The sequence below is a fragment of the Scleropages formosus genome, chromosome 21 (genome assembly GCF_900964775.1).
Source record: "Scleropages formosus chromosome 21, fSclFor1.1, whole genome shotgun sequence".
NCBI classification, from domain to species: Eukaryota; Metazoa; Chordata; class Actinopteri; order Osteoglossiformes; family Osteoglossidae; genus Scleropages; species Scleropages formosus.
This window is the reverse complement of record NC_041826.1, coordinates 22139071-22151173: the sequence shown is the minus strand read 5'-3', so window position 1 is coordinate 22151173 and position 12103 is coordinate 22139071. Positions and strand designations below refer to the sequence as shown.

Below are 12103 nucleotides of genomic sequence, written 5' to 3'. Positions count from 1 at the left end.
GCTGAAAAAATAACATTAAAGGGTAAGTTAGAAATAATTTGTTGTAGTTGCAGTATTTTGGTGTTATAATTGTTATGCATTTAAAAAAAAAAACCTTTTATTTTGCTCTGTTAATTAATTTTAGGTGATATATTTTTCGCCCAGGAACCTGTTATTTTTTCCTTAAGACATAATGGTAATTCTGCCAGTCTCTCGCTAAGGGAATTGTCCTAATTGCCCTAATTGCCTTAATTGGCCTAACACTGATTTTACAATGATTAACTTATGTGAGGAACAGGTGTTTTTCTTATGTACCTCTTTAAACATGAAAAACTGTGTGTATTCAAAACTCAGTGATCAAAAAATTCTGCGGGTTCCTCAAAAGTGTCATCAATAATTTCAGCCAAATCCCTTCTTCCAAACTGTTGTCTTCATAACATTTGAGTTTGACTTTCCTGAAAACACATTTTCTCAGCACAGTTTTGAGGCGGATTTTTAAAAACGCCATGTGTTGTAAATACATGTATAACGTCGACAGACACGTGGAGGGTAACCTTGGATACGTACTCACCCCCTGTGTTTCCAAGAAATCAATTTACGCAGTCGCCTACACAATTTTAAGATACATTAGTCAACATTTTCGGTCTCTTTGGTAAACAATACTCCCATTGCTCTCTTTTGTTTCATATTCACACTTCGACAAACCATCTACGTATCTCCTATAATGTTTTTCAGATACTCTTTAAAATGAAGTGATCCACACAGTGAGAGAGACAAAAAATAATATCTCATAGATCTGGTAACATAAAAACAAATCACGGTGCTTGTTATTGCTGCGGTCAACGTAATTTAAAGTTACCTGTTAATATTTGTAACTTCTAGAGCCACTTGGAATGAATGAAATATGCAAATGAGGAATGAACTATGCAGAACACAGGTGAAGGTGTATTTTGGTTATTATATTTTCACAGGCTGTATTCAAAATGCTTATTTAGGTTTGCGGTGCAGGATGTTCTGTATGATGAGCAGTTTTGCAGGTTCTTTCCAAACGAGTATCGTTCACCATGTTCATTCTCCACAGATAAACCTTTACAGGTTTGAATGGTTAAAGATGCCAGACGACAATAAGATTACTCTTAATCAATCGGAAAAAACCTTAGGCTTAGGGTTGTACCGTGTTTACGAGGTACGAAAGCTTCACAAGAAAATTTTTACAGTTCAGTCGGCCTGCATGAGCTTTTGCTTTTGTAATAATCCAGGAACAGCCTAAACAGGTGGCAAAAAGCACTGCATATATATGTATTTTCTTTCTACTCGATTTGACATTATAGTTTAAAGCAGCAGTTCCACCGAAACTCTGCACCAGTTGTAAATCCTCTTCCCTCAGCCCATCTGGGAGTTCCAAAGAGAAAGATGATTTACAATAGATTTTTTTTTCCAACCTATTTTGAGCACGATTTAAAAAATATTCACCTCGTTTGCCGCATTTTTCTTATAAGTACAAGTAGCCGACCCAGTAGACGAGGTTGAAGAGGCCAAACGCAGTAGGGAAAAATATCCGCGAGTAGGAGTCAATTTTGGAGACGTGGACGTGCATCCGATTCTCCCTCCAGGCCCCCGTGCGACAGTCGTCAAAGCAACAGAAGAAGCTGGTGCAGTCCTTACCATCCAGGCACTCATAGGCATAGTTGTCCTCCTCGTGGTAGGGGGCTATATTGTTCATTTGAAGCAGTGAGGGTCCTGGCCGGATGTTGACCACGGTGGATTTCTGTGAGGGGAAAGAGCATCTCAAAGATCCAATGAACACCTACAAATGTTGTGATGTTCCCATGTGTCTCCTCTACTCGTTTCTCTGCGCTGGCTTCCTATAGCCGCCCGGATCAAATTTGAGAGCCTGGTTATTGTCTACAAATGCATCAATGGAACTGCTCCTAGATGTCTACAAGACCTGATCATCCGCTACACCCCAACCAGACTGCTACGCTCTTGCACATCTCCCCACTTGGTGGTCCCACGCACGAAAGGTAAAGCGCAAAGGTTCTCGCTTCTGGCTCCGTTGTGGTGGAACGACCTCCCCCTCTCCCTCAGAACTGCTGAATCTCTGGCCACATTTAAAAAGGGTCTTAAAACTCACCTCTTCCAGACTCACTTTGTCCATCATCTCTTAAGTTCATGTAAGGTGTAAATGTTCATGCACCATAACTTTAAGATCGTACCTGGATAAACCTTAACACAGCTACTCCCGTAATGTAACGTAAATGTTTATACGTATCTCAAAAAAAAAACAAAAATTAGTAGGAAGGCGATTTGGAATCGTGGATATTCAGATAAAGTTTTATGCAGCTACTTGTGTGATGAACATTGGTTCATATGGTGGAAAGGAGCAAACTAACTGCGCTTAAAATCACATGTCTGCATCTAATTGCCTCTTTTTGCTGATGTAATGAACGCATTGTATTTTCTATGAGATGTACGTCAATTTGGAGAAAAGTGTCTGATAAATGAATACATGTAAATGTAAATTTGATGTAGTGCATTGCGCATCACACCCTGTAACTGATACTTATTTTTTGATTCTGCTTGCAGAGAAGATTAAAAAAACAGAGCACTGTAAAAGACAAAAATAAAGGGCACGTTGAAAGTATGTTATGATGCTACTTCTTCTACTTTAGCGGTTAAAAAATGTGATTACGTAAAGGGTCGTGCAGAACTGAAGAACGTTAATAAAAAAAACGCCTATCCCCTTGGGTAAACTTTAGAGTTAGAAAAGTACAAGGTACTGCTGAAGACTTATTTTCAGAAACCTGCGATAAATAACCATAATAATTACTGAAATACTGTCTTCAACTTTAGTACAGGCATCCCTAGATTTACGAAACGAATCCATGGCAGAGGATGTGTATATCGAATTTTCGGATACCGAGGGACTATTTCCCATTACTTTAAATGGAACAAAGAATAATGTGTTCCTAAGCCCACACTGATTTCCCCGAGTATTACCAACGCATTGTAAAACGGCTGTATAATATTATGACCCACCTTCACTGTGCTGTGAGTTAAACAGTAGCACTCATAGAGCTCACGCACGCTCAGCAAATACGGGAAAATAAACAGAACAATACTGGGGCCAGCATCACTATTTCTCCATAAATCCCAAAAGGGTTACCCGTTCATACTCACATGGGGGCAGCACTGCATTATGGTCCAGTCACAGCTCTCCCATTACAAGTATCAACGTATTATTTCAGCATGATGTAAATGATTCATAAACACTTAACGAGGTCATTAATAGGTATGTTTCTAGGCGTAGCTTCGGAAACAAATGATTTTTTCCTTGTATTTACATTGACATTTATTCACCCAGGAGATGCTTTTCTCCAAAATGATGCTCACCTCAAGAAACGAAACAAAAGCGCATCACACCTTTTACCTTTGCTGTCCTGCTTCCAGACCGTGCTCGGAAAACCAATTTCCGACTCTGGTTTCTCTTCGTAATGAATTGATCAGTTCTTCAAAGGATGAGCAATAGACCAAGCAGAGATCTACAGAGCGTGTATATCCTAAAGAACTTCCCAAAACCATGAACTACTGGCAAAATGTGCATATTTATCCAAAAAAACCATCAGCTAAACTTTTCCTGCCAATAGCTCTGCTGTCTCTGCAATCCTTTTTTTAAAGGGCAGCTATTTTTTCGTCCACCTCACAGAAACATTCGGCAGCTGCTGACATCACCTCCACGCTTAAAGGATGCTACCGTAGTGGTTAGGGCTGCTACCTTGGGATCCGAAGGTTGCACTTTGAATTTCCCCTAACTATTATAGAACCCTTAGGCAAGGTACTTTCCGTCGGTCATGGGGACAAAATTCCTCAGTATTTCTTTTAAAAATATTGAAAAAGACAGGAAGATGGAGAGAGCTCAACAGAACACAGACAGATGATTGATCTGACAACACCGACAGATCACGTTACTTAATCTGACACATCCATTAATAAAGTCTATAATATTTCAAAATTTTAATTCCTTAGCAACATTTTGCTTTTCTAAATGAACAAGATTTGCATTTTGCCAAGCGATCCTGTTAACGATTTTTCAGAATATACAAGAACTAAGTGTGGCACAGCTGGTTGAAGAAGCCAATGAGAGTGTTTGCCTTTCACTTTCCCTTTCACTCAAATGAAATGTTTCAGAGGTTCCACAGAGGTTTCACTCCCTCTATCTGCGGTGCAATGACCATCCGGCATATTTCATCAGCCCACCTGCACGTTGCCGGCCTTGGATTTCTTGGCTTGTCGGTTGCTGGTGAAGTAGTGCAAGGTGCCATACTCCATCAAGGCAGCAAATGTGAAGATGAAGCAGACAGAGACAAAGAGGTCCATGGCTGTCACATAGGACACCTTGGGGAGGGACTTCCTGGAGATGGTGCTGAGTGTTGTCATGGTCAACACTGTAGTGATCCCTGTGTGCAGCACACAAATCAGCAAGAGCTATAAACAGAAATATAGTGTATATATAATTTTGCCTTAGGTTACATATGTGCTCTTAGTATTATTATTATTATTTCTATTTTTCATTCATATGTTAATTGATTTTAACTCATTCAATAGCATCAAATCTTACCTAAGGATGTCCTGGCTGGCACAGCATCTTTGTTGATCCAGAACGAGACCCAGGACAGCACAACTATCATGCTACAGGGAATGTAGGTTTGGATGGTGAAGTAACCCATCCGCCGACTCAGATCAAAGAAGATGGTCATGATGACATACTCTCCTAAGAGTAAAGAACAGCAACATGCCATAAGCTTGTGTCGTTCAAATGAAAATCCCGTGAGAGACGCAGAATAGGTGGGTAGATTTATGGATTGCCATAAGCAACCAGAAATAGCCACACATTTTAGGGCATTCCCTTTGTCTGAATTTTCTGATTCTGATACAACACTGAACTACTTCAGCAAATGTCTAAATCGAAGAGGCTTAAGATTTTTGGAAATGTTAACCATCCGCCCTTTAGCCATACCTGACTGTGTATGCGCAATATCGGATGTATTGCGCAGTCCGACAAACGCAAACTGGTAGAGTCTCCAGTACCTCTGGTCAGCTACCTCCACAGACCTCTTCTGCCAGCGGTAGAGGATTTCATTTTTAGGGTAGCCATCTGGAAGAAAGGGTGGACAGCATTGGAAGAAGAGCGCACAATCGTAATGACAAGCATGATGGAGTGAAATACAGCACTGGCACAATGTGGAGCAGCCTGAACATACAAGGGGTACATCCTGAGTAAAACCATGAGATGGCCTGGAGGACACACCACATCGAGACAGTGGATATGAAAAGGTTGCGCATGGCAAACAAGACCAACGAAATATGAAGAGGAACTGCATGGAAATTCATACTCCATGATTCTTAAGACTGGTTATGATTATAATCTATCAACTGTCATTTTCCCACCGTCTACAGGCGTAACTGAATACAGGTACGTTTGGCTACAGGCTCACTGCCTGGTCAGGAGAGGTTTTCCAGCAAGATGCTCGACTGTCTGATCGACTGCTACTGGACCTGAAGCAAATGTGTCAGATGGGTCAAGGGGTCACGCGCGAGAGGGAACACCTACAGCTCGAAAACTCCAGCGGACACGAGTGCTCGTCCATAGGAAAGTTATGGAGCTTAAGGTAGCATTCCGCATTAATTGTCAACCTGACAAAAACAAAACAAAATTGTATTGTGACAAGAAAAAGCAAAGATATTAATCAAACATTGGCTGATTGCATTCATGTGTAATATTGCTTCACTGGCGTGGCTGCTGAACTAAACACCAAACAACACAGCAACATATTGTTTCCCTTTTTTCATCGTTTATTTAAACTCTGCTCGAAATGGTAGAGAAAATTGATGGTGTTCGCAGCTCGGGTTGTTGATTCAGATGTTCGGGTGTTCGCCGAGCTTGGCGTTCGCACTCCGAGTGTTTCATCATCGGTCGAGATGACAGATGTCACCTCGACCGGTGATGAAACGTTTGCAGTGCGAACGCCAAGCTCGGCGAACACCTCAACATCTTAAACTCTGTTCTTCGAAACTAACGCCAGGTTAGCAGGAGAACAACCCTATGCCTCAAGAAACAGCACAAGTAGTATCTGGCTTTTCGTCAAGAACAGGCCTACGACACAAAATACAGTGTAGTGCAGACAACAAGCGCTAAACACTGGTTTTAAATCCTGATGAGAAAGGTGACTGCAGATGATCGTCTACCTCAACGTGTACATGACTCGCCCGTTGCTCCATAGTCTCAGCAGCCGGTTCGGTGTCGTGATCCAATGGGCATCAGACTTCCTGGAGTTTCGGAAAAACGTGTCGGGGATCCAGATCTTTCCCACCATGTTACTGTTCAACATCAAGAGCTTCATGGAGCTGTTGAATTTGAGCCTGCTGTCATACCATGTCTGGGCAAAGAAGATGTCGATGGTGTACTCCTGCAACATGGCCAGTGCACAACAGCACGTCGGTACTCAAAGGCACAAGACTTGAGCTGAAGCCCACATGTTACAAAAGTCATTCCGAACCTGGGCTTTAGGGACTGTCAGTGATCGCTCGGTATGGGCTCATAACAAACTTAGCAGGGGGATCCAGATGGTCGGCACAGTGACGTGAGCCGTACGTTAGGCGACATTCGCTACACATTTTATCGAAGATCTTAAATAAATGGCAAACTTGCATATACAAAACCCAGGTCTACTCAGATTTATGGAAAAAAAAACTTAAAAAAACTGAAACGTTGACAACACAGAAGAAAAGCACAAATTGAAATTTGAGGAAAATCCCCAAAGGAGGCAACCGACTCACCATATTGATGGGGTCAACCGGTCCAATGCTGTTCACATAAATAGCTGTTTCGATCACAGTTGGCCTTACTGTAAGAAACATGAAACGTGACTTCAAATCCATCTGTTTCACAGAGATTCCAAGCCGAATGCCACTCACTATAACCCCAAATAAACCGAAAAGTGGAATAGTTTCCATTAATTTATTTTCAAATCCCCGTACAGCGTCTACAAACCTGAAGGACTTCATGCTTTGCACAGCTGGTCTTGTCAATCAATAATTACTTGGCTGCAATTACAGTCTATCAGTGGGACAATCAATCTTCATGTAAGAACTTTGTACTTGGGGGGAAAAAAAAACTTATGACAGTGTAATTTAAAGTAAGACAGGAACTCGATACATAAAAGAACCCAGGTAATGAAGAGGGAAGCAATGTCTTGGAATCACTGCTGAACCCAACAATGGGTTGGGTTCACAACAACTCTAACTGGAGTATGGCTTCCTTGAGGTAGTTCCATGAAGTCAGTATGAGTATGAGGTGCAGCAAAGAATTATACATCATTGCAATTACTTGCCTCCAATGTCCGGTCGCAGTTTGTTGTCATAGCCTTGCAGTAATGTATTTAGGATCAAGGTGACATCACTCTCGTAGACCTTGGGTGATAAGACCCAGGTTTTATTTATGGGGACATCCTCATAATCTTCCTCTTCCAATTTGTTTGGGCCGAATGCTGCACTAAAAGAGGGAAACAAGCAGAAAACCAGGCACTTAAGCAACAGTATCTGTAAAGAAAAGAGGCTCGATCCAAAGTGCGGCGGTTGAGCAACAGTCGAGCACGTGATTATTTTTCTTACAGCACTGAGCAGCAATGGATGAACTGGGCTTGTAGCTCATAGTCTTTGCTGCTTAAGTCTCCAGCACTCTGGCAAATGGGAGCTACCATGCCTCGCTGTCTTGAACGCTAATTTGTTGCGATCGAGTCGACCAGCCTCGTAAATTGACAGCGTTCGCTGTTTTTCACCATCCTGGGCTTTTTACGACGAGTCGAATCTGAGCCAGAACGAAGCAGCAGGTCACCATGTGAGAAAAGGAAAATTCCCTCCTCTTTTAGTTCAGCAGCCCTCCCCACCCTCCAAGATCTGTCAAATGCGAACAGCGGTTTGATTTATGCGTAGCCGCAGTGATATTGTTTCATGCTAATTACCCCATATGAGAGACTGCTGTGGAAGAGCGCCAGGCTGCCAAGCAGCTCCTCCCAGGCTGGACTCAACGGCCGTGAACACAATCATAATTACCCCCCCCAAGCCTGCCACATCACAAACAGCACAGCGGCGCATAGGATGCCCTGCTTGGACAACCTCCTTCCCAGACTCCACGGGGGAAAGCGTTGGCCTCTAACTATAATTATCTGAGGCCGTGGTCCATCTTGAGCTGCACATTTAAGTCTTAATGTGAGGTTTGGTAGTGTGGTCCCTCCTCCTGGAAAGTGAGACATTCAACATTTCTCTAGCAGTGGGAACTGAACAAAACGTTCGGAAGGCATCCTTCGTATGCCTTGAAATTCATACTTCCATCGCTTGAACGCACATTTTTGGTTAAGAATTGTCGCGGTGAATATCGCACTGGAAACGCAATCCAAGACATGCAGACCCTTTATATGAGATGAGACTTTATTGTCATCGCATGAAATGCAATGAACTGTGTATGGCAGCCCGCAGAACAGCACCAGCAGAAAGAAAGAACACTCGATAAATAAAGAAAGAAATAAGTTAATAAAATAAGTAAATAGGAATTAGACTGAAACTTTCAAGTCCTTTCATGCAAACCTATTTAAATATTCACACACAGAGAATTATGCCAGCTATGTTTCAACATTCATCCTTGCATCTGTAAGTTCTGCAATGTTCTTGATGCTCTTACAGCATGAGTCAGTGTGACGAGCAACAAAACTGAAATTCAGTAAAAGTGACAATTATACAGCTAATACACGAGTGCCAGTGTCCAGGGGGCACAGGGACTTGGTCACGTGAATGCTGATATTTTCTGGGGAACAGCATCCAGTGAGACTGGATCATGACCACAGGATGTCTTTGCAGGAATGAGCTGCTGTGCCGAATCCGCGCGCAGAAGATGTCACGCTCCACGACAACGGAGGATGTCAGATGACTATAGCCAATGCTTATCATTCCATAAAGTGAATGAAAGAAAAATCTGAGGTTACCTTTCAAAAACACTGCTGAAGCACAGAGGACCCCCCCTTCCCCCGCCATGTTTGCATTGTCAGTGATGTTATTTATCATTTATTATTAACATTGTTGATGTTGCGACTTATTCTTAATTACGGAATTAATTTATAAGCCACTTGAACGATGCCCTTTCATTCGATGGCTCTTTGCATGTTCCAGTGGTTTACTTCTCTGCTGGTCACCTTGGGACAGCAGCAATTCAGCTGACTATGGCCACCAAACAAGTAAACACCTATAAATAATCAGTTTCCCAGGCAAACAAGAAACGTAAGCAGTTTTTAACACTTGGTTGGTGGGAACACGGCTCAGTGAGTAAGCAGCACATTAAAAAAAGCTTCTCGTTGCATTTAAGATATGAAACTGAGATACCGGGAAAACATGGTAAATGCACTATACCGCACATGTGCACAGCCTGTGGTCAGACGATCCAAATATTCCCAACAAAGATGCTTCAGAAAGGTGATGACAACTACCTACACACACACACACACACACACACACACACACACACACACACACACACACACACACACACATGCACACACACTACCTACCTACACACACATACACACATACATTTCAACCCATGCAAGTTATTTTGAACCATAGCTATTTATGTGTAAACTGTAGGTTTTTTTTTTTTTTTTTTAAATGTTTCAGGCACCAGGTACAAGGAGGCAATAAAAAGAATCACGAGAAGGACAAAGGAGGAAAATATATTCAGGAACTTGAACTGAAGATCTATTTTTGTTCCCTTCTTCACCACTGACTTCAAAGCACTGCGTAATAAAGGAGAATAATTATTTATTATCGGTATTATTCATTAATAATTGTGCCCTGCAACTGAGAGAGAATTATGAAAAAGGAAAATGGGTCTATTAAATGTGCCTTTAGGTTAATACATCTTGGAGAAGCGTATTGGCGGGTGGGGGAAGGGTGACAACTGGACATTGCCATGGAGACCCTTGGAAGAGGAGCCTTTTGCCGCATATTTGAGCCTGAGAACTGAAACATGGAGACATGGTTGAGGCACCGCGGCGTCTGGTTCATAACCCACCTCGAACCCGCTCGCCACGCACCGACACACACACACACACACACGCACGCGCACACACACGCACGCACGTGTGCGTGCGTGTGTGTGCGCGTACGTGTGTGTGAAGTGTCTTTGCAAACATTGGGGGTGGGGGGGGGTCCTCTGTGCTCCACCAGTGTTTTTGAAAGGTAACCTCAGACTGAAGGTTTTATTAACTGGAAGCTTCCATGGACGCTGGACACACACACCTAACGTCCACATGGCGGTGAAAACGCGCCGTCTTCTTCACCCCCCCCCCCCCCCCCCCCCCCCAAGGTTGTTCCTCCGGAAAATGACATTGAGGAACCGAAACACACCTTCAGAAACATCCACATTTGATGTGTCTAACTGTCAAAGAAAGTGCCGCCCGTTTTCCGCGCACGGTCACACACACCTTTTGCCGGGCAGGTGTTACTGCGTCTGCGGTGAAAGCGGGTGTCACACACTCAGCGCAGCAATGAGCGCGCGGACCACGGTATTTCCCCCCTGCTGTCCCTTCCAGAGAGTAAAACAGTCGTGCTGCTAAACATCAGCTCGTAGTTACGCTCACGGTATTGAGGCGACGCGACGTTTCAGCACCTGGGAGAGCGACGCGTTCGCTGCTGGCGCGTTACACCCCCTGCTCGTTTTCACCAGGGTAAACTTACCACACTCCGACACACGCCAGAACGAGACACAGAGTCCGGGCACGATGGAGCCCGCGATGCAAACTCCAAGAGCCCATGATGTTGTCCGCAATCCGCGGAATAGGACCCCCCCGCAGAGCAGAAGCGCGACGAGCACAAACCGCTCGACCCGACGGACAGCTTCGCCGTGACTGAGCGGCGAGCCGGGCAGATGCGGGTCTCCTGATTGACAGCTCGCTCCGCCAATCGCCGCCTCCGAGTCCTGCATATGTATATCACGAACTGCGCTGCGGCCCAATGAGGTGGCGCGGGGGAGGGGCCACGGCTTCCTGAAGCGCGCCTCCGTCTCAGTCAGCGTGGAATCTCCGCAAAAAAACGGGCTCAGCAGAAAGTGTGAGGTGGGGACTGCGGCGCGCCCTCCTCGCTCCCGCCAAGCCGGCCGACTTCTGCGTGTCAAACGGCAACCGTGAACGAGGCCGACAAGCACGTGCTTGGGTCAAGGTCAATGATCACATTGTAACCACTGCGAGAATGAGGTGAACGTTGTTTATTGCAACCGTGACTCTGATGGTTATTTAACAGCACGAATTGTTCACGATAACAGTGCTATTTTATTGCATCTAGTTCTTACCATGCACTATATTTATTTCATGTAAATGTATAAAAGCACCATCCTTTGCACTTGCTATGCAGTCATAGGTAAATAGCATCATCATACTGTCTTCACCCCCTTATAAAATATTGGCTACATGCCGAAATATTTTAAAAATTGGAGCATAGCAACGCCTTTGGTTTGTGTAACACTTCTAATGAGGATTGTGTTTGTAAATTGAGCAGTTGTACGAGACACTATAACAATAGCATATGGGAACTGAAGGGAATTGGTATTCGGAATTGTACAGATATGAGTTCCAGAAGGAATACAATGATGGCTAGCAATGAGATGTTACCATGGTGATGCCTTTCATTTACATTCCAAAATGATACATCCTCTCTGCCGTGCAGTGAAAGCACTTTTACAAATTGCAGTTCAAACATCTGCCATTTTCAGGCAAGACTTCATGTGCCACTTTCTTCCTGTAGCAGAACAGATTTATGTGTTTCCTTGGGCATTTGTTCAGTTGACACCCTTGTCTAAGACAGCTTCGAAATTCTGTTTTGAGGAGAGTTGTTGTGTAGGAATGACTGTTTAAAACATGCCCAGTACGTACGTCACACCTGACCATGCTCCTTGTGACAATACTTCATGTATGACTTGGTCTTTTGTGGTTTATAGATACGTTCCGAACCATTTTAGTAGCACATGATCTCACATCCCACCACAAAGCAAACACTGGCTCTTGCTCTTTCAGCTGAGTCT

The 12103-nt window shown here is 43.6% G+C and overlaps 1 protein-coding gene across 1 annotated transcript; it reads right to left on the bottom strand.

Moving 5' to 3' along the window:
- Positions 1 to 901: 901 nt before the first annotated feature.
- Positions 902 to 10955, bottom strand: gabrg1 (gamma-aminobutyric acid type A receptor subunit gamma1). Its single transcript, XM_029247349.1, has 9 exons — positions 10765 to 10955; positions 7371 to 7531; positions 6817 to 6884; positions 6226 to 6446; positions 5591 to 5673; positions 4997 to 5134; positions 4598 to 4750; positions 4237 to 4436; positions 902 to 1747 (listed from the first exon to the last, which is right to left on the bottom strand). Exons 1-9 carry the CDS (start codon positions 10839 to 10841, stop codon positions 1472 to 1474), a joined length of 1377 nt encoding a protein of 458 aa, XP_029103182.1. The 5' UTR covers positions 10842 to 10955; the 3' UTR covers positions 902 to 1471.
- Positions 10956 to 12103: the final 1148 nt, after the last annotated feature.

What these genes read in the sequence shown, in the direction of transcription:
- gabrg1 (XM_029247349.1), bottom strand. Translation starts at nt 10,841, where the DNA reads ATGGGCTCTTGGAGTTTGCATCGCGGGCTCCATCGTGCCCGGACTCTG. An exon ending in CTGGCGTGTGTCGGAGTGTG is followed by an intron (nt 7,532 to 10,764) that starts GTAAGTTTACCC and finishes TCCCTCTTTTAG; the next exon opens with TGCAGCATTCGGCCCAAACA. An exon ending in TCCGCTGGAGTTTTCGAGCT is followed by an intron (nt 5,135 to 5,590) that starts GTAGGTGTTCCC and finishes CCTTTCTTCCAG; the next exon opens with ATGGCTACCCTAAAAATGAA.